This window comes from Cucurbita pepo, chromosome 20 (genome assembly GCF_057944985.1).
Source record: "Cucurbita pepo subsp. pepo isolate OVF chromosome 20, ASM5794498v1, whole genome shotgun sequence".
Classification (NCBI taxonomy): domain Eukaryota; kingdom Viridiplantae; phylum Streptophyta; class Magnoliopsida; order Cucurbitales; family Cucurbitaceae; genus Cucurbita; species Cucurbita pepo.
In genome coordinates this window covers 9,300,765-9,323,734 of record NC_141817.1, presented here as the reverse complement: position 1 = coordinate 9,323,734, position 22,970 = coordinate 9,300,765, and the positions used below count along the sequence as shown (strand labels likewise).

The window sequence follows — 22,970 nt, the reverse complement described above, 5'->3', positions numbered from 1 at the left end:
TTACAAATTATAGGCTTCCTTTTTTAGGAAAAAAAAAAGTTAAAGTCAAATTTAATTAATTTAGTTTTTTTCGGACCATAATTTTAGACGGATTTTAAATATTTAGCACTGTTTATGACTAATTTGAAGAAAATTAAATATTGTCGGCTAAATGGAAGAATATCGCAGGTGAAATTAGATTACGTGAAACTAAATATATGAACATTTGATCAAAGCAAACTCGAATTAATTATCACCCGAATGATATGTAACTTGTGACCTATAATAATAAGTGAATGTTATGTGCTTGAATAAATGTTATATGAACCAACATTATATTTTTATTAAAAAAATAAATTTTGTATAAGTGACCCAAATCAAACCAACCCAATTCAAAAAATTTACAGATTAGTTTAATTGTTTTGGTTGAAAAAATTACGATTTGAATAATTGAATTAAGACTAACAAATGTTCCAAACTCGATCTAACTCAATCAATTGTGGTGATACCTATGCAGGCTCTGGTTGAGGTACCGAACACAATCAAAAGTGAAAAGGGGAGAAATTATGTTATTTTATTTTTAATTTAAAATGTCATGTCAATATAAAAAAATTACTCTATTATATGATAAACTTGATGTGTTGTATGGTTTTTTAAGACATTTTTTTACATATTTCTAAAAATCATGAGCTGGTCCAAATAAATATAATTCTGAAAATTAGGAGTAAAAAAGTACATTTTCAAAAAATTTATTCATCTTCCTATTATGCCCTCATTTATATGGTAACTTGTTAACTTTTTGCTATAAAAGAAAATCAAATTAATTTTTTGGACTACAAAATTAAATTCAAGATATCTTTATTTTAATTATGGAAAGTTGTTTCTCAAAGTTATCAAATTAGATTCTCACCTGCCTCACTTTTAAAATTATTAAAAAATAAATAAGAGTTGACTTTGCAGGTAAATTAACTCCTAGATAATTCAATTTTTAGTAAGTGAATTAAATCACTCAATTCAATTTTTATTTTGACTAATATAAGCTTAAGGTTTCTTTCTTTTTAACTCCCAAAATATCTTTGACTAATATATAAGTTTGAAGTTTCCTTCGTAATTCTCAAAATGTATTTCGTAATTTCTAAAAAAAATTTATGTAGGTAATTCGGCGAAGGGGAAGACGAAATTGTCTGAAACCTTTATTTTTTAGTTAGGTTTAAGCGTAACGAGAATAATATTCTACAACAACCAATTCATTTATTTTCAAATGGACTCATTTACTTACCTAACCAACTTTTACCCCAGCATTCCTCCACTTGTTGAACATATCTTAATATTTGGATGTGGCCAATTTCCCCTCTTTTGTAACTTTAGCTAATTGTCCCCACTCAAACCTACCCTACTTTTAAGATTATTAAAAGTAGCTAATTGATTCTTCTTTTTATTCAATCAATTAGTTATCAATTAGTGATATTTTTCGTAACTCTCAAAACCTACCCTACTTTTAAGATTATTAAAAACATTAAACATTAAAGAAGAATAATTATCCAACACAACCGAGAGTCTAAAGTATTTCTCCAACTCAACCCAGCCTACTTCAGTTTCTCTTTTTCAAAGAAAACAACTAATATACAAAAGCTCACCACAAGATACGAAGTTTCCATCAATAATTTGATGTCTATGAGTTTGCTACACCATGAGAGTGAATTGACACTAGAGTTTTATCATAAAAAGACCAACAAAATATAATGAAAATATTATCAAAACATAAAAATGTCACTGTTGTAATTATTACTATTGTTATCTTGCGATTGTCGTAGTTTTTCTGCAAAATTAATTTGTGCAAAATGTTTTTGTACCCTCCACAGTTTTTTCATATATAATAGATAGATATCCCTGATGCACCATGCAGGAGGGTGCTCAACATTCTGTATAGTTAAAGCTAATCGCAGTGTGTACAAAATCCCTGGACTGAACCATAAATATAAAAAGAGTTCCTATAATTACTCTGCGAAAGCAAAATTTTTCCTAGAAGTTAAAAATGAGAACCACCGAAGAGCTCAGGCAGATTTCAACTTGGCTGAAGTTGAAGCAAGGTGGGAAAGGGTCCTGTGTCCCACAAATACCAAGAAAACTCCCAAGATGCCCAGTGCTTTCAATGTTGTAAACAGGTCCAACTGTGTAAAGACAATGATAATTCCATAAGCAATTTTGAAATAAAGTTCACATAAACTACCATTAATATGGCACCTACCTTTAACCAGAAGAGCGTGTAAAGCAAGATAACTGCTGCAATGCCAAGATGGAAGAGAAAGGCGAAGGTGGCAGGTACTGTTGATGTCGGGAAGTTCTTTAGATTCACACCCATTCGCAATAGCTATTGACATATGAACAAAGGTAAGCTCGATGTGTTATCAAGGGTCGATTAATGGTGGATACTCGATTGGTACTCCAGAAAAATCATATAATTGAATTAAAAGAACTCACCCCAACTAGAAACACAAGGAATGGCAAGAACGTGAGACCCAAGAAGATAAGAGAAAGCTCCTTAGCTGGTCTCTTTTCTGGAGCCCTGAAGATGTGAGTGATTTCAGCTTTCGGTCCATAGCGTGTGTAAGGATCGACAGGCTGTGGAGGTGGACGAGGAGCTTTCTCTGGTGCCTCAGGTAGATCCAAGTCAATATGACCAATAGCCCGTAGGAAAGAATTCTCCTAAAGAATGGAAAAACCAGGCTACTTAATGTTTCCATAGTAAATTTTAACAAGTGAAACTAAAAGAAGAAACTGAAATTACCATGATGGCATCACCAACAGTTAACTGAATGTCATATCGACCCGAGAGATAGAAAAACTTCTCAACCAACCCAAGAAAGTCCTATTGATAAAAAAGAGTCCAGACATGAGCAAAATTATAATTTTACTTGGTTCATCAGCTTCTCAACTATAGGAACTAGTTGGCACATGTAAATGTCAACTTAACGTTTTCTATTCTCATGATCTTCAAAACGTTTATATTTTGTCCACCATACTACTATTCAGAGGCATAAAGATTGAACAAGTTCATTAAGAAGCTTAATTGCACCCAAAAGCAAATTGTCAGAGCCAGTTGGATGCACCAGATGTTCTATATTTGTGCAATCACCTATGGTGAACCTCAGTTAGATTCAAAAGGAAACCACTTTTGGACAACATATTGTGATCCACTAAGTGTATTGTGTTGCATTGTTTTTGAACAAGCAGCAGTACCATTTATAGCTCTCAATAATGGCAAAATGGCAGGATGTTGCATCAAAATAAGGAGAATGGATTCAACAAACTTAACTAGAATTGTTTCAAATTTTTTGCCAGAGCCTTTAACGACAAAGGTATGCTCAACGCCACTTTCATGCCTCAGCTTGAGAAAAGCCTGCAACGAAGCAAACTTGTCAAAACAGAAAGAAAATGATGAGGGAACGATGAGACACAATTACATACCTGATGCGGCATAAAACCATGTCCTTGTGGTGTGGTCAGTTGAAATGATAGACGCAATTTCTGCAGGTGGTTTGCTGCCAATGAAATAGCACTCTCACCAACTAAATCAAGCCTGGATGAATCCAAAATGACAAATTATCTCTGTTTACTTGCACAATTAATAGTATAAAAGGCAATCAAAAGCGTTCAAAGGACTCCATATTAAATCAATAACCATTTTGAAAACATAAGCAGTAAAAAAAAAAATAATAATGTTTACTTCTTTTGGGTCTCAATGCTCCCTAGATCGCTATCAAGAACCGCAATCTCTGCATTCTCAATTTTGACAACTCCTGAGATATATATTGGCACTTGTATCTGCCCCCCGGTGGCATAAATATCCAAATGCTCTGAATCATGAAGAGCAATCTAGAAAAGGGGTAGAGAACATTTTCAACATATCGTGGGACAAACTCTGAAACCATGTGCTAAATAAAATGATACAAAAAATTGAAGCGCACCTCAAAGACGAACACGTAGTTTCCAACATCAAAGGTCTTGGGGAAAGCATCCAAGATATGTAAACCAGTCTGAGGATAATACTTGAGTTCCTATAATTCCAGGAAAAAAATAATAAAAAATAAATAAATAATCTAAAGCTAACTTATCATTAAACAAACATTTGGATGAAATGGAAAGCTTTCAGTTGATAAAATTAAATTAGAACGAAGCAAATATGAAGAATATTAACTAACAGACCTGGGCCTCAATAACGGATGTCTCTTTCGAACCAGAGAGAAAAGCTCTTACTATCTTCACAGTTAAAGGAGGTGCAACTGAACCAAGCACAGTATTCACTCTAACCTGATAACATTTAACGTTATTATAAATCTACCAATGACTTTGTACAAAAGGCTCTTAGATGAAAAGGGAATAAAAAAGTTATCACTAGTGCAGATGGAGAGCCAATTAACAAAATGAAGATTTAATATGTAAAGGACGTTGTTTAAGAACACCAGATAAACCAACATAGACCATCTGCATGCAGTGAACTCAAGCTTGAAGACATAAAAGAGCATACATCACCCAGAAGATAATTAAATTATTGCAAAACTGAGAGTTCAAAGACCAAAACTAATTTTTAACCAAATTTATAAAATTTAGTTTAATTTAGGTCTTTATTTTCTCCATTAAATCATATCTTTATTCATTCCCCGATTATTTTTCATGAAACAAACTTCCACTTAGAAAGTTACAAGTACAAAAAAAAACCAGTAGCAAACAGCACTAACAATGCACCTCCTTTAATGCTGAACTCTTTATGCTGAATTTGATACCGATACTGTGCTTGTAAAATTACAATGAATACATCATTTCAACTATCAAGACCATAACATAGCTCTAAACCAACTTCTACATTATACTCACGATTTGAAAAAAAAAAAAAAAAAAAAAACCCAGACTGCATAAACCATTGTGAACAAACAAGTAATTACGAAAATAACTGCTAGAAGATGCTATGGTAATGAAAGTATGTTTGGTAGAAGAATGAACCTTCAGTTGGTCTTCCTTTGTTAATGAAAGAACGGTCGCTGGAAGAGATAAAATCAACGGAATAGAAACCCTGTGGCAGGAATAAAGAATTGAAGTGAGAAAAACAATGCCATAATAATCTAAGAAACAAGTTTATCATGTAAAGGAGAGAGTACTACAAGTGGTGAAACAAGAAACCCAATCCTGTTGTAAAAATTCAAATATCCAACAGCTCAGTTCAAAACAAGATGCACAATTCTCAAGGAAATTCATGAGAGGCTCTAACCATAAAAAAGAAATAAGCCTTCAATAAAAATAATGGAGTTATAGAAACTACAACACGACAGTTTTCCCCTTCTACGTTGAAACAAATATTCAAAAAGGGCACCCAATTAAAATGGGTAGACAGAAAAGAATAACCAACTATTGAATTTTATCTGAGTAAACTAAGAGTTCCAGTCTACCCCACTTACTATTTAATCTTCCAATTGATATTAAGAGAATCATATATTTTCCTCTGTTTTCTTGGGAAACAATAAAAAGAAAAAAATAGTCAAACAAACTCCCTTTTTTTTAATAAGAAATAAAATTTCATAAGGGGTAAAAAAAAGGTAAGAAAAGATGAGATAAGGTAGCCTAGAGTTGAGGAAATCAAAAAAGTGCACTCCAATCAACATTAATAAAAATAAATATAAGAAAGTAATTACAGAACTACTTTCATAATGCAATCGTTGTGGAAGCTTAAAAACAAAATATAGCCCAAGATCAGAAGAACTCCTTTCAATCCCCTTTAACAGTTGTTTGACTTTTTCCTAACCACACTTTTCACACAGCAACCCTAAATGACATCCCCAAAAGTACAAACTTGCTTCATCAACCAAACACCGGATAAGAGTTGTTGCAAATGCAAAAGGCCATTGAAAGCTTTAGGTTTACGATCTAGCCATTCAAAATTTCTTGAATTTGTTGAAAGCTTTAGGTTTACGATCTAGCCATTCAAAATTTCTTGAATTTGTTTTTTCTAAATAGTAAACAATATATATACATAATAAAATATACAAAAAATGAGGAAATAAGACATTCCAAGGCCTTAAGCAATAAATAAAAGAAGGTCTAGTCGTCACTATCAATAAAATACTTGCCTATTTGTCTCCAAGCGAGCCAAGGAGTCTACTTGGTTGAATAAGTCTTTAGCATCACCAGGAATTCCAATGCCAAGGAAGAATTTTGCCAAACCAAAAATTGTATCCCCAGGAAGCTACAAAAGGAAACCAAATTGTTATATATTATATTATGAAACCAAATTGAAAATTTCTATCTCCACTCACATTTAAGCTTCCAGAAGTAGCAGCAGTAAATGCTGTCAACCCTCGAACAACTGAGGATGTAGTTGCAAGAGGCCCATGATGTTCATATGCATCAATAACTTTTTCCTCGAAATATAAAGCTCCATCATCTACAAGATAAAGACTTCAACAAATTACCTACTTGGAGTTGTTAGTAAAGAACAAAAACAGTTCAAATATTAAGAATGGAATGAGAAGTTTTCAATTTGGAATATCAACTTCCTCCAAATGTGCAGTAGAAACTGTAAGGGAAGAGAATGTTAATGGGTTCTACAACAATTGAAATTTGAAGAAAACAGTACCTGACATAATTATCATTTTCCTTTCCATAAGACCAATTCTTCCTAACTATAATTCGTACTCTCATTTTTTCAAATTACCAGGGATGTCAAATGCTCAAATGTTTGGCGGGACCTTTGGGAGGAAATGAACAATAGAATCTTTAATGGGCTCGTGAGAACTTCAAGTGATGTTTATTCCCTCCTAAGGTTCTATGTCTCTATGGCTGCAATCGTGAAGTCTTTTTGTAATGATCCTTTAAGTTACTCGATTGGAGGCCCTTTTTATAGTTTCTTCCCTTTTCATGGTCTTTATTTATGTATTCCCTTGTAGTTTTTCTTTTTTTTTTTTTTTTTTTTCTCAATGAAAGTTAAGAAATTCATAAAAAAATACTTTCAGTTCAAAATTACCATAGACTTCAAACGCTTGGACGACTTAATATGCAAAGTTCAATTTAATCACAAGTTATTTTGTCAGCAATCTCTTTAACACCCATACCTTCTCCCTCTAACTACAAGAATATCTGCACATCAAAGCATAGCAAAATATCCACAAAAAAATAATAATAAAGGATGTGGAGTTCATGCAAACAACGTACAGAAAATATGCCATTGAGCTCCTGCAGGATCATAAAAACTTCTAATTAAAATTACTATCACTGCAAACAAGGCCTACTAACTTCCAGAATAGAACATTCAGTCGCGATGTTACCACATCAACGGCTGAAGAGGTTTTGGATTAAAAACCTAGACAGAAAACCTTGAATATTTTATGGGTGTAATGGAGCTTTGAGATTCCCTTGTAGTTTTTCTTTTTTTTTTTTTTTTTTTCTCAATGAAAGTTAAGAAATTCATAAAAAAATACTTTCAGTTCAAAATTACCATAGACTTCAAACGCTTGGACGACTTAATACGCAAAGTTCAATTTAATCACAAGTTATTTTGTCAGCAATCTCTTTAACACCCATACCTTCTCCCTCTAACTACAAGAATATCTGCACATCAAAGCATAGCAAAATATCCACAAAAAAATAATAATAAAGGATGTGGAGTTCATGCAAACAACGTACAGAAAATATGCCATTGAGCTCCTGCAGGATCATAAAAACTTCTAATTAAAATTACTATCACTGCAAACAAGGCCTACTAACTTCCAGAATAGAACATTCAGTCGCGATGTTACCACATCAACGGCTGAAGAGGTTTTGGATTAAAAACCTAGACAGAAAACCTTGAATATTTTATGGGTGTAATGGAGCTTTGAGATTCCCTTGTAGTTTTTCTTTTTTTTTTTTTTTTTTTTTTTCTCAATGAAAGTTAAGAAATTCATAAAAAAATACTTTCAGTTCAAAATTACCATAGACTTCAAACGCTTGGACGACTTAATACGCAAAGTTCAATTTAATCACAAGTTATTTTGTCAGCAATCTCTTTAACACCCATACCTTCTCCCTCTAACTACAAGAATATCTGCACATCAAAGCATAGCAAAATATCCACAAAAAAATAATAATAAAGGATGTGGAGTTCATGCAAACAACGTAGAGAAAATATGCCATTGAGCTCCTGCAGGATCATAAAAACTTCTAATTAAAATTACTATCACTGCAAACAAGGCCTACTAACTTCCAGAATAGAACATTCAGTCGCGATGTTACCACATCAACGGCTGAAGAGGTTTTGGATTAAAAACCTAGACAGAAAACCTTGAATATTTTATGGGTGTAATGGAGCTTTGAGATTCCCTTGTAGTTTTTCTTTTTTTTTTTTTTTTTTCTCAATGAAAGTTAAGAAATTCATAAAAAAATACTTTCAGTTCAAAATTACCATAGACTTCAAACGCTTGGACGACTTAATACGCAAAGTTCAATTTAATCACAAGTTATTTTGTCAGCAATCTCTTTAACACCCATACCTTCTCCCTCTAACTACAAGAATATCTGCACATCAAAGCATAGCAAAATATCCACAAAAAAATAATAATAAAGGATGTGGAGTTCATGCAAACAACGTACAGAAAATATGCCATTGAGCTCCTGCAGGATCATAAAAACTTCTAATTAAAATTACTATCACTGCAAACAAGGCCTACTAACTTCCAGAATAGAACATTCAGTCGCGATGTTACCACATCAACGGCTGAAGAGGTTTTGGATTAAAAACCTAGACAGAAAACCTTGAATATTTTATGGGTGTAATGGAGCTTTGAGAGGATTCTAGATTTTGGATCATTATAATGTTGTTCTTTGGGTCCATATTCTTGTCTTTTTTATGACCTTCCTCTGTTTTTTTACCACCAAGAATAGCGACACTTTCTTGAAATAATTTGTGTTTTGATAGCTTCTATTGTTGGTGGGGCCATAATCTCTTGAAATAAATTTTTCATGCTTTCCTCTGATTCTGACGGTTTTGTTTTTGTTTTATTCTTTCATTTTTCTTGAAGAAAGTAGGTAATGAAATTAGTAAATGAACATTGGGCGTTTCGTGCTTCAACTAGATAGAACACACGGAAAACAGACTGGGTTAGTTTCAAAAGGAACACAATGATTGCATGGTTGAATGGAAAATTTTACAAAAGTTATTTCATGGGAACTGAAAAGGAAAGAAAATATAGAGTTTTCCAAGATAAGTCTACAAATCAAATGGAGGTAGTAGAAAAGGCTAGATTCAATGCTCGTCAATGGTGCTTCCAGTTTTGTACTAGACAAGCACATGGAACAGACTTGGGCCATCCACCCATACTCCAAAATCAAATGGAAGAAGAACGAATTCAAGATGGAGGTGACAAATTGCACAAGCTCTTTAATTAAAAAACAAATAAACAAATAAACAAATAAAATCCACGCCCAAATGATAAAGGCCAAAGCTTACCATATTTCTCAATACTGTCGAAAAGTTTCAGTATATCATTCTTTACAGTACCAATCTACAAAAAAAAAAAAAAAAAAAAAAAAAAAAAAGAAATATACATGTACAATTATGAGAGTGGCAGGCTAAAATAACTACAATTTTGAAACTGACAATAAGCAGTGGAATTAGAATAAGAACATGATAAATAAAAATATTGCCGCAGAGTTTATAGCCATAACAGCAAACAGGAGTGTGAGAACATGCCAGTGACTAAGACTTTGAATGAGGAAGTAACTAGTTTCTTCAAATGTATTTCGAAATCACTTCGATAAGTCACATAGTAGAAGTGAAGAATTGGTCTGACTACAAAATTAAAACCAGCAAAAATCATACTACAGACTGGGGAATCAGGATCCAGCATCTTCTCAATGTCTAGGAGTCATGAAATTGCAAAATGATTTCCAAGCGGCTAAAATTTAAACTTTAACGAACATTGGTAGTCAACACAGAAATAAACAACTAACTAGCCACATTTTTTTCTTTTTTTCTTTTTTTTTTTTTTTCTAAGAAACAATCTCATTGTAAAAAGAATTACGAGGGTGAGAGGTTCCAAATAAGATTCAGAAATAATTCTACTCTCTCCCTTTCAAGCTCAGCTACCAAATCTTAAAACTACAAAACTATGGTTCCATAAAGCTCTTCCTAGGGATTCCCAATTGCATGTAATAGGGTCAAGAATGGAAGCTTCTTTTCTAAAATATGAGAAAATGGCTTCAACATTGAAATTTGCAGAATAATCACACGTCTACATCCATTTATCATGAAGGTGGTTGAAAGCAAGGGCAGTAAGATTTTATAATGTTAAATCTCCAAAACATTTTAGATTATACTGAAGGATGTTGAGGTCCCAAGAAGTACTCGAGGGGATCCACAGACTTTAGTAATGAAAAAGAATTTATTATTAACGACCTTCCTTGAGCAGTATCTGTTCTATAGGTTGTACAAATGTGTCCAAGAGTTCTAAGAAAAAGAATCCTATTTATAGATAGTATGAAGAGGCTAGCGAAGGTCATCAAAAGATATTCATTTCCCTTCCATCTGTTCTAAAATTTTTAGTGTCAAGACCAATGCCCAGAAGAAAACTGACTCTAAAAGGCAAAATAACACCTTTTAATCAGAGAATGTCTCTCCAAGGTCCTCTTCATGGTGGGACTGCAGAGAGACCACAAATCACATTTGAGGGCACCAAATTAAAGCCAGCAGCCACTGGTGATAAACCACTAGTAGGGCATGCGCCACTGGTAATTTTAATCTTTTTGGGATAATTACCAGAGACCAAAAGCCAAACGAATTACTTCCCATGATAGACTTCCCAAGTCATTTTTGGATCTTTTTCCTCCTTTAGAAACTCTTCCTTTCTTCTAATCCACTCGATAGAGTGACCAAACCCAATTCAATCACCATTTTTGTTATACCTTCTCTGGTTAGGCTCTTCAATGAAGCAACCTTACTTTTTTGTTCTTTGAAAAGATGAAAGAGAGAGGATGTCTCGTTAATTTATAGGTGGTCTTTGACCAGATAAGGAGATCCACAAGGGCTCGTCTACCTCTCTATGCTTTGTGACGACCATGGAAAATGTTTTTTTGGTGAATGTTGATGAATCACTTAATGAAGTTCCAACTTCAAATCCATTAACGTGGCAATGGTTCAAGGATTGGGGTGCTGGCGAGATAAGAGGTGTAAAGGACAAGGAGAAAGTGCATGTATTATTCTTCTCTTGACAATATAATCACATTTAGTGTACAAAACATAAACCATTATTATGTTGTACATATTCTTTGATGTATGAAAATTAAACGTCTAGTTTAATAATACCTATAATCGCACAAGCAGCCACACTAATAAAAACAGAAGTACACAAGTTCTTCACAAGAAAGGAATGTAAAGTTTCTGAGCTTAACGAAAATACAAGGAAAAAAAGTAAAAATACCATATTTTGATCAATATCAGACGATGCTAATGATACAACACCAGCAAGGGCTTCAAGTGCCAATCCTATAGAGAATAACAGCTATATAATGTAAGTTGCAAAGTTTAAGCCATCTAGACAAAGAAGAAAAACATGATATAAAGCGATTGTAGAATGTTAACTTATCACCTAAAGAATGATAATCTAGCATGATATAAAAAAGATGTGCAATTCTTCGTAATCTAAGTTCCTACAAATCTCATTTTAGCAAACTTTTAGAAGTTATTAAATTCTTTTTTTAATTTTTTGTGAGAAACAAGAAATTTGCAGGAGAGAGAGAGAGAGAAAGAATCTCAATTTCCATATAAGTTGCAAAGTTGGATAGGACATACATCCTTAAAATCTTTAGCCTAGAGCACATGCATACCTCCAAAAAACCAATAGTAAGGTAATCAACAAACACACGTCCCACTTGTTAAACAATCAAGAAAAGAGAAATGTTTGTTGTTGCCAATTGTGTTGAAGCTTATAAATTATAATGATTCATTATATTAATGATGTTTAAGATTAAACTTCATGGAACAGAGTTATTACTCCTTTGCAACTATACTTCATATAGGGTTTCCACCAAAACTTCAAACACATATTAAAGTACACTTCATTTCTAGAATGCCTGTTTTCTTAAAAGCTCCTTTGAAGTTAGGATTGTGACTTAGATGACAATTACATATATTAAATAAATGTTTATGCTTTTGTTTTTTATTCAATTCAAATAAGTATTGTTAGTCTTTTCTTGAACAAACAGGAATGCTAATACCATGAGAAAACTAGAAACTTCTCTGAAGCGGTGAAGAGTGACTTTATCAATTATCACAATTTACAATCGTATACAAACAAGAATGTCAAAAAAAAATTTACTATAATAGGTGAAGAATTATGGATGAATTAGTACCAGCAGCATAAGTACTAGACTCAGGATTATTAGAACTATAGCGCCACCTTCCATCACTCTGGCTCAACGCCTGCAAATTATGCCCGAAGTAGACAAAAGGATAATTAATATGGATAGCACTATTCATGTTCTTGGTAGAAAAAAGGTAACCCGATCAACTATCTACATGTGATTTCTCTATGATATTTGCATTCTAATAATTTGCAATCTGATCTACAGAGTTTATGCAGTTTTTTTTTTTTTTTTTTTTTTTTTTAGCGAGAAGCAACCTCCCATGAGATAATGAAAAGAAAAATATAAGCCTCGAATGGAAACTAGATTCTAGGACCATATATACACATACTCCATTTTTCAAATGCTCAATGATCTAACCTTGATCGATTGAAAAATAACATCAGCATCCTTAAGTGATAGATCAACTCCAGAACTTTGTTCCTGCAAGTATGAAAGGAACTTACTAAATTCAAATATCAAAAAGGAATTGAGGATCTATTCCTTTAAGAATTTGCAAATCTTCTTGTCACATCATTCACCAGATAATAAAAACTGAGAAAGAATATATTTGTATACAGTTTCTATTTGAATCTTGAATCACCATAAAATAAATAAGAAATGGAACATGGTTACCCACATGGCAGATTGAGTCTGGATTGTGAATAGAATTTTACCTTTAGATGTAATAAGCTTCCTATAGAGTAGTAGAAGTCAAGCAGCGACCGCGCATCATTTAGAACAGTTCTAAGTCTTGAAGTAATGCTCTTCAAAAAATGAAAAGAAATAATCACAAGTCATGAACGTGCATTACCACCAATCACATAAGACTTGTTTGGAAGTCATGTAGAAATAAAAAGAAACAATAAATAATTTTCAGCAGAAAATAGTATTTGACAGGACAGTTTTTACAACAAAAAGTAGCAAAAAAACAGTAGCAATACTTTGCCATTTTCATGTATTTTTTAGTGCTTTACTATGTTAACTTTTCATATCATCTAAACATTCAATGTCAAAGTAATATTTGATTACAATCTAATATGTTTATAAATTAATGTATTAAAGAATAAACCAAAATGCAAAAGGTCGCCTTATATACCATTTAAGGTCTGCAATCTCATAAGGATGGGATCTCAATTTTAGAAGGAACCTTACAGATTGAACAATGGGCTTCCCTCACTGGTATCCTCAAGATAAAAGGATATACTCCCTGTGGGGCAGTGAGACTTTCCCAATCGATGTTTCCCAACCTCAATGAGAAAAGCATGCCAATCTCAGTCACCTTTTTGTAAATTTGATATGGGAAGCTAAAACCCTTGAGAGGTGAAGGATTTCCTTTGGATTTTTTCCTTTGAAAAAGTGAATACTAGTTGCATGATTCAAAAGAGGTTTGCTCACGCCTTACTCTCCCCAAACTGGTCTGTTACGTGCAAATCAGATTCGGAGGATCCAGCCCAGTTATTCTTCTCCTGCCTTTTCTTTCATGTATTGTTGCACAGTCCTATTCTGAATCTGATGTCATGTGATGCTTCACTAGTAGGCCTTGAAGTTCTACTTCAACTTCTTGTTATTCCAATCTTCAAAGGCCATGCTAGAACTCCATAGTCTAATACAGTGGCAACCCGTCTTTGGAGGCTTTGAATTGAAAGAAGCAAAGAGTATTTCAAGGGGATGAGATTTATTTTGATGATTTCGGGGATTCGGTGTGTTTTATAGCATCCCTTGTCAAAACAATATTTGTAATCATGATATGATGCATATTTGGTTGATTGAGTATCTTTTTTGTATTCCCCTTAGCTTAGTGGGGATATATCATCCTCCTTTTGTAGCTTTTGTCAATAATACAAGTCTTGTTTCTTATCCCCCCTCCAAAAAAGAATCTTTTACAAAATGTTTTAAAACTTAAAAACAATAGAAATCATTTTTTTAAAAAAAAAATAATAATTTGCAACGTAGTATCTAAAAAAGATTAAGAAATCTCAAACAAGCGCTTAGAAACAGAGCACCAAGAATATAAGAATACCTCATATATTTCCTCCTTAATTTCACATTTCAAAGCATCGTTAACTCTCAGAGCATAAAACAGATCCTTTAGAGCTGCAGATGAACCAAGAGCCTCTGATACAGACTTGCAAGTGGCAGCACTAATATCAGGCTTCTCTTGAATTCCAAGAATGTCAAATGTTCTTAATGCTTCATGTGTCTCTTCCAAGCTGATAAGAGGAAAAACAAAACTAAGAAGAATAAAAAAAAACAAGGGTACAACTGGAGACCAAACATAATAATGCTCATGGAAAAAAAGAACATAAACAACACCATGACCAAAACCACCAATTCAAAAGCGCTATTCTACAAGAAAAATTACAACAATAATTCTATGAGAGTTCAAAACCCTAGTAATAATAATTTACATTAGAAATCTATAATTATTTTCAACAAATATCTCATAAATGTTTTATATTTTATATTTATTTACCAATTAATTTAAAATGTAAACATGTAATGAACGTAACATGCATGTATGTATGAACTAATATGTTATAATTGCTGTGTTCCTCCTATGCATTCATCCTAAACTTTTAGAGAATTACATGCCATGATATTCAAATCGTATTATATCCACGAACCTATTTCGTATAACATAAACATGGCAGTAAATTTCCATTCAAAAAAACTAGTTTCATCTTCCCAAGATTTCCAAATCAAGGCTGAAGGAGGCCTTTCTATTCGAAAAAAATTCAACATGCTGTGTTCGAGTTTGAAGCAATAAAACTCCCAGAGTTGTAACAAAAAATCGATATACAGTGCAAATACATTCAAATATATGAGTATAAAAACTGTTGGGTGCCTATCGTGCATGCATCCTGAATTTTTAGAGAATAACACGTCACTATATTCAGATTGTATCATGTTCTTGAAACTAATTCGAATATCGTCTGCAAGGGAACAAATTTCCATTGAAAGAATTAACTAGTCTCCCTGTTCCCAAGTTTTGCACGTTGAGGTTGAAGGAGGCCTTTCAATTTAGAGAAAACTCAACACGTTGTACTTGAAAAGTTTGTCAGAATCCATAAATTAAGACCTTAAGAGGTTTCCTTTAGGGCTTGTTAATTGCATCACAAATGAAACCTCCTTCACAAAGCTATAATGAAAGGCAATTTGGTTAAAAATACAGAGGTCGTAATGGAAAAGTAGCTTGTTGATGTAAAAAAAATATTGATGGTCGAATTTATATTAAAAAGAAAAACAACTCTCAGATCCGAAACAGAATTTTACTGCTCTCACACGATAGAAATCACAAGAAAGCAAAGAGGGGAGATTAGAACCATTTTTCCAAAGAGGCCATGTCGAAGAACTTGACGGCCACGTCTTTTGCGCGAAATCTAGCGAACTCAAAGAGAAAATAAATAAATAAACACAAAATTTCCTAGTACCTTCCGAATACTCCATCAGTAGGCCGGAAGAGCTCCAGAGCCGCATTTCGATGTGAATCTGAGATCGGCTGAAAAATGCTAGCAGCTTGGCAGATCGAAATCCAAAAAAGTAGCACCAGAAATGGAACTAGGTTTCTGGCCATTGCTGCAAAAGCGCAGTAGTGAAGAAACATCAATATATGATCCTATCAATACCACAGATCACGCAATTCCTACATTTACACGGTCAATTCATATGAAATTTGACACAAAAAAAACGAAAGTTTGAAGAACCCTAGGGTATAGATCAAAGAGATAAAAACTTCTGAAATATGGGAGGAAGATTACCCGGAGAGAGAGGTCGCGCAGTCAACTGTGAGCGAGAGAGTGAAAGAGCATAGGATGGGGAAAGCTGCTATATAAAATGTAGAAATTTCTTCTTTTCCGAACATTGAACCAAACCAATATCCAACCAATCATAGAACCGATCGGTTCGGTTTTTATATCTGAACCATATATTGTTTTCCGGTTTGGGCTATTCTTTTTTAAGAATTTGCAAATATAGCAAATTATATATGATTTTGCAAATGTGGAAATTATGTGAAAACATTTTATAAACGATGTCATGGACTTAAATATTCATAATAAATTCATTATAACGATATTGTTACGAAGAGCATAGCGAAAAATAAATAATATGAGTTTAAATAAAAATAGAACAAAGATAAACGTGAATACATATGTCCTAGTTTTGGTCCCATGACCTCGTCATTTGTACAGGGGTGTCTTATCTTTACCTGAAAAATAAAAATAGCTTGTGACTTTAGTATTTTCAGGAATACTCGGTAACCTCGCTTTTGGATTAAAAAATGTAATCACATGCAACATGGTGGGATCTATCCTTTCATATAAAGATCATGGCATGGTCTTGAGCTCAGCTTTTCAGTATGGGCATGATTGGATGTGTAGTACTTCACTACGCACATCCATATGGACCCACTGGTGGACTCGTATATGTACCCTATGGACTTGGCTCGTCACGCTAGCGAATGCTTGTCACAGAAGGAAAGACCTCACATAATATCATGGCGGACATAGATATCGTAAGGTACGCGTCCGTACTAATCATAATGGGAAAATATTGAGGTTCTCATTTCTTAAAATCACAACATAAGTTTATGATACAAGTCAAAATTCCACTAATTCATGACCTATGAAACATACGTACACAGTAATTGTCATATCTTTTATCGTTAACCTATATGGCTTCCTCATGACTCATAGGCATGGAGTAATCGTGCTAACATAGTTTACATGGCGTGGTATAAGGAGGTTTATGCCTTATACATTATTAATGTTATAATATAGTTCCACAACATGGCATAATCATATCGTATCACAATATATAACATGACATAACACTGCATAACATAATTTATAACATGACATAACATAATATAGCATTGCATCACATCGCACATGCTAAGAATCATAATCATGACGCGTGTAGGGGCCACAAGACACGCATCATCATACATTACACAAGTTGTCTAACCAAGTCAGAGTGAAGTCACTTACTGGTCTAAACCAGGGTTATTAACTTATACTTTATGCTAGTTCGAACCTATTCTTTGCAATCTAAATCAACCTATGAGGACCTACAACATCGGTTAAGGTATAACATGCAATTCGCTTTATCTAACACTATCAATTAACTCGGTTTTTGGCTAAAATAATTTAAATTGACCAAATAGTGGTTATCCTCAATTGCCTCCAATTATGTCAAAATCAACTTAAGAACCACATAGCAAAAACGGAGCCCAAAACAATCAAATCGAGCCAAATGCACCGAGGAAGCCACCGAGCCAAGCAGAGTTGGGTCAAGTCGAAACGGAGAGGTGCGGGTCACATCATCGGGTCGAGTCGGGTATGCAGGTCAAGAGCACGTGTGGGTTTCAAAATTGAGTGAAGTCACTAACAATTTGGGTGCGTGATTTGTGGCAACTGGGCTGCGCCTCATGGGTACTGGACCTTACCCAAATTCGAATCCGAGTCCAAGGCTGGCGCGTGGGCTTCTTCTTATGGACCACTTGCTGGTTTTTTTCCAATTTCTCTCTCCTTCCTTCGATTCTTCTCTACGCATCCTCCGAGTCGTGCGACAATAGTCGAGGCACACCCCCTCGCTCACCACGTGCTCTGATGAGCCTTCTCTTATGGCTGTGACAACTCAAGAACCTAGGCGGGCTCGTATATGTACCTCATGGATTAGGTGCACGTTGACGTTCACAGTTTAGTTTACTCCGACTCTCGAAGTTCAACGGCGACGAGGGAATACGAAAGGCTCCATGGATGAGAGAACTTTTACTGTGAATACGCTCAAGGTCTCTATTTGATTTATCACGGTTGAAATTTAATTCTACCTAAGAACACCCACAATCATAAATTAGAATTCTACCATGAGAATTGGCTCAAATAAATAATTTATATTTACTAAATCTAATTTTGCATAAAATAATTTAAACTAATCATACTAACTTTAAACGCTTCCAAAGAGTTGAAATTAGTAGGATAGGATCCGAGCGTATAAGACCCAAGCCGAATTAACCGAAATGCCGGCTTAGAGTCGTCATAAAATGTATTGTTTGCCTGGCTTCGAATCGCTCAAGTAGGATGAAAGGAACCAATGGATCTCTCTTTTACAGTGAAACCTAACTCTCCACTTCTCAACGTTACTAATGTGGGACAACTTCCTTCCTTCTTTTTTTTTTTTTTTTTTTCCGATTATTACGGTTCTCATTTACATGTGATCTCAGTTCATTTATGTAATTCTCCTTTGCCAAGTAGTTAAACATGTTTTGCTTTGAGAAATTGTATGTTAGGTGACCTCTTGGAAATTTTATTCCTCTGATAGAAGCGAAGCAAGGAGTAAGTAACGTAACCATATCGCAAGAGATGCATGAGAATGACGAGACCCCATGTGTTGAAATCGAATTTCAAATCGAACATAGAAACCCAATATCCGAACCCGTGTGTATGCACGAACCAAATCTTGGTTTATTGGGCAAGAACTTTAAGTTCTTCACGTATTCTCACCAAGATCATCAAGTCACATTAAAATCCAATCATAAAAAAGATGGTCGTTTTCCAATTACTATAGGTAGGATTAGAAGTTGTGTTAGAGCCCAAATGTCCTTAACCCTCTTAATCAAGAAAGCAAATGGGCCATTAGACATCTCTTTGTCTAATAAGATATGATAATGACATCTAAATGGACCCATTATTCGCCCACTTTAAAGTCTTCCTCTTAACATAACAAAAAAGATAAAACTCTTCACTCGTTAGACGTTGAGAGTTTCGAATCAGGTCGAGTCATTTAGTTAAGACTTTGTCTCCCTTTCGATATCTTTCACTTACAATGTTACTTCTCCATCTTTTAAGTTCGCCTTAAATTTTTTCCAAAATTTCAAATAGTTTCTAATAAATTCTTAAACTTTTAATCTTGTATTTAAGTTATTAAATTTTAAAAGTAATTATATTTGGAATTTTTTAAATTAACTAATCTATTAAATAAAATGGAATTCCATATCTAATAGTAAGTAACTTTAAATTTTGTGACCCATACGTCTAGTTTTTTTTTTTTTTTTTTTTTTTTTTTTTTTTTTTTTTTTTAATAAAAAAATCAAATAAGTCAAAAGTTTATTAAACACAAAATTAAAAATTCATGAACTCGGAACATATTAAAAACCATAATTAACCCTTTTTCCATCGCCATCGGTTGACTCTTACATGTTTGGAGTCAGAGTTTGCTAAGGGTGTACACGAGTTGAGTTGGATTGAATTTATTTTTTATCCCATTTGAAATTTTGGGTTGGTTGAGTTGGTGACCCAAATAATCAGAACAGAGTTAATAACCATATTCTCATAAAGTTAAAATATCAAACATTTATAAGTCACAACACATCACTAACATCAGTTACAAATCTTAAATATTCTTAATCTTTTTAAAAGTACAGTAGGGTTGAGTTAAGTTGTAACCGTATTTTAGGGTCGAGTCAACCACAAACGTTAAATATTCTACTTAAGAAAATGGTAGGATTGAGTTAGAACCTTATTTTCGAGTCAGTCAGGTTGACTCGACAAATTTCAACTGCAAACTGAATCAAATTTTCAATTTTTCAAAAATTTAACTCAACCCAAACCGAAAAAAAAATCTAACTCGACACAACCTGAATAGTTTGGGTTGAGAAGTCTAACTTGTTCGAATTATCCAACCATATGAACACTCTTAGAATTTTCGAACCTAAACTTAGCTCCGATGAAAATTTTCTAAATCTCTCCTTCCTAAATTCTTACATAATTACAAAAAAAAAAAAAAAAAAAACACTATGTATTATATTCTTAAAATAACCAAAGCTAGAATTAAAGTAATTGGTCAATTAATTAAAAAGCATAAAAGAGACAAAAAAAAAAAAAAAAAAAAGAGATTAAATTAATATAATCAATCTTCTTCTAAATCTTTTGATATACAAATCCATACAAAATCACACACCACCAAATATCCTCATTCTGATTCGTAGGACCCTATGCTAACCACTCTCCACACCCTCAATCTCTCTTAAAACTCGCACACTAATAAACTATCACTTACTATTACAATCTCGGGAAGGTAGAAATTCGAACCTCGTTCCTGAATATAAGTATCAATCTAGTCGAACTATTCTCAAATCGACTCGAAAATGAAGCACGAATACTAATATTAAACTAGTCGAACTATTCCCAGATCCACCCGAACATGAAACACTTACAAGATCAAGCTCTTTTCTTGAGTTACTCTAAGCTAACACGCAGCTCTATACAGATGCTAGATCAGTCCCAAAACCCTTTCTTTTTTTTTTTTTTTTGTTTGTCATTTCAAGTTCTTGGTGCTATTTATATGAAATTATGTATTAGTGGGGATTAATTTAATTGGGTTTTTGAAAGTCAGTGGAAAACGAGCCTCTGGAATTTGGTTGCTGATGGGGAATCCGATTCCACGCACAGAGAAATAGCCCTCTTTTTGTTGATACTCCCACAATTAGTGGCAAGCGACGGCGGCGGCGGCGGCGGTGTAGGGAGTGGGATTGGAATCGGCGGTAAGTGGAGAGATTCAAGGGGCGGCGGCGGATGTCTCCACTGAGGAAGTGGTCCGGCGAGGAGGAGCGTCTGGAGAAGAGGACCAGCCTTCATGACGGCTTGTAAGAGCTTACCCTTTTCCGGCAATGGCTTTTCCGGGAGCCAATCGGTGATTTCCAACGGCGGAGGAACGGGAGATGAAACGGAAACAATACTCTCGTCGGAATCGGATCCTCTGGTTGTGGGGTCGTCGTCAATTGTCGTCGGAGGAGGATGGAAGAAGAGATTTTGGAGAAGAAGCTTATTGGATTTATCAATGGCTTCATCTCTGTCTCTAATGGCTTGATTCAACAGATTCTTGAGGTATAAAACTTGATCATCTCTGTTCTTCAGCTCCTCCTGAGCTGCGATTCTGGTCTGTTCCAGCTCCAGAGTTGTGCAGAGAAGCGAATGCCGGAGTTCATCAATGTTCTGCCAAAAACAAAATCTCAAAATCAGAGACTGATTTCAAAAATCTGGCGACTACCCACCAAAGAAACGAGGAAGAAATGAAGAACAGAGGCGGAATCTGACCTTTGATTGCAAGAAATAAGGGGAAGTTACAACAGGGGTGCGCTGGGTATCCATGGAGGTAGCGAGAAACAGAGAGAAACAGAGAGAAACAGAGAGAAACAGAGAGAAACAGAGAGAAACAGAGAGCAACAGAGAGGAAATGAATGGAGGTGGGATTATGAGAGATTGAAGTGGGGAAGATGTTATAAAAAGGAGGGTATGGGGTGGGGGTTGGATTGGGGTTAAATTTTGACTAGAGTTTGGACAGAAAGAGGGAATACGAGAAGAATAAACAGAGGAATGGGAATCAGATTTGGGCGAGAAAGGCGGGAAGTGTATGCATCAAAACCTAATCACACTCAACCTACTTTGTATTTTTATACAATATCTCTCTCCCTCTCTCTACCCCTATTACTACTACCAATGGGTCGGATCCCATTTTGAGACCCCTTTTTGTATTTGTTGTAACAATCGGTTACGTATTGCCGTCAGTCTTGCCGTTTTAAAAAGAAGTGTTCATAAGGAGAGGTTTCCACACTTTTATAATGAATCTTTCGTTCCTCTTGTAAGAAATGACTTGTTCCCTTCTTCAACCGATATGAGATTTCGTAATCCACCTTTTTGGGAGTTAGTGTCCTCGCTGGTGCACCAGACTCTGATACAATTTGTAACAATACAAGTCCACCGCTAGTAGATATTATCCACTTTCCCCCGTTAAGTATCGTTGTTAGTCTCACGGTTTAAAACACGTTTGCTAGGAAGAGGTTTTCGCACCTTTATAATAAATGTTTTGTTCTTTCTCCAACCAATGTGAGATCTCACATTTGTAATTATAGATGTTCATTTAACTAGTGTGTCCGTGTTCAGTAAGAAATTCTAGTTTAAATGGGGAATGAGGGAGAAAGCAAAAAGGACTTTCTCTCCATTAGTTAAACGAGGCTAAGGACAAGACTGTAATATCCCAAGCCCACTACTAACATATATTGTTGTCTTTGAGTTTTCCCTTTCAAACTTTCCCTAAAGGTTTTTAAAACACGACTACTGTGGAGAGGTTCCCACACCCTTATAAAGTTTTTTTTTCATTCTCAACTCACCTGCGGAATCAACAAGCTAGAAAATGGATGACGCTGAAGCGCATGACCTATACCCAGCCGTGGGGGCAAGTGCTAGGCCCAAATGAGTAGGAGGGCATGGTGGTCGTCGCAAAGCTTGGGCGGAGCCGCCATCAATTCTGATTTTGGTGGTAGTAGCAAATATTCAAATGAGAAACTTAAAAAACGTTGAGAGGAAGCCGAAAAAGAAAGCCAAAAGAAGACAATATCTGCTAGCGGTGGGATAGAGCCGTTGCATAGACTATATTTCCCATCCCCATCTTGCCTTACTTTTTACATATATATATATATATATATATATATATATATATATATATATATATATATATATATATACACGCGCATACATACATATATGCTTACATTTAAGTATTGAAGACCACGGGGAACTTGATCCATGCAAATTCATCCCGAAGAATCTCCACTTCGATTCCAA

General features: G+C 34.5%; 2 protein-coding genes across 2 annotated transcripts; both read right to left on the bottom strand.

Annotated features, from left to right (window-relative positions):
* Positions 1–1,717: 1,717 nt before the first annotated feature.
* Positions 1,718–16,236, bottom strand: LOC111782915 (dolichyl-diphosphooligosaccharide--protein glycosyltransferase subunit 2). Its single transcript, XM_023663759.2, has 20 exons — positions 16,107–16,236; positions 15,780–15,924; positions 14,369–14,558; positions 13,023–13,112; positions 12,727–12,789; positions 12,355–12,424; positions 11,424–11,488; positions 9,455–9,509; positions 6,288–6,415; positions 6,102–6,217; positions 4,981–5,050; positions 4,186–4,290; positions 3,948–4,037; positions 3,707–3,855; positions 3,448–3,559; positions 3,296–3,379; positions 2,768–2,848; positions 2,461–2,685; positions 2,228–2,350; positions 1,718–2,150 (listed from the first exon to the last, which is right to left on the bottom strand). Exons 2-20 carry the CDS (start codon positions 15,920–15,922, stop codon positions 2,034–2,036), a joined length of 2,076 nt encoding a protein of 691 aa, XP_023519527.2. The 5' UTR covers positions 15,923–15,924; positions 16,107–16,236; the 3' UTR covers positions 1,718–2,033.
* Positions 16,237–20,225: 3,989 nt separating this feature from the next.
* On the bottom strand, positions 20,226–21,583 carry LOC111783474 (uncharacterized). The gene is made up of 2 exons (XM_023664405.2): positions 21,444–21,583; positions 20,226–21,341 (listed from the first exon to the last, which is right to left on the bottom strand). The coding sequence occupies exons 1-2, from the start codon at positions 21,495–21,497 to the stop codon at positions 20,739–20,741; spliced, it is 657 nt and encodes a 218-aa protein (XP_023520173.2). The 5' UTR covers positions 21,498–21,583; the 3' UTR covers positions 20,226–20,738.
* Between the last annotated feature and the right edge of the window lie 1,387 nt (positions 21,584–22,970).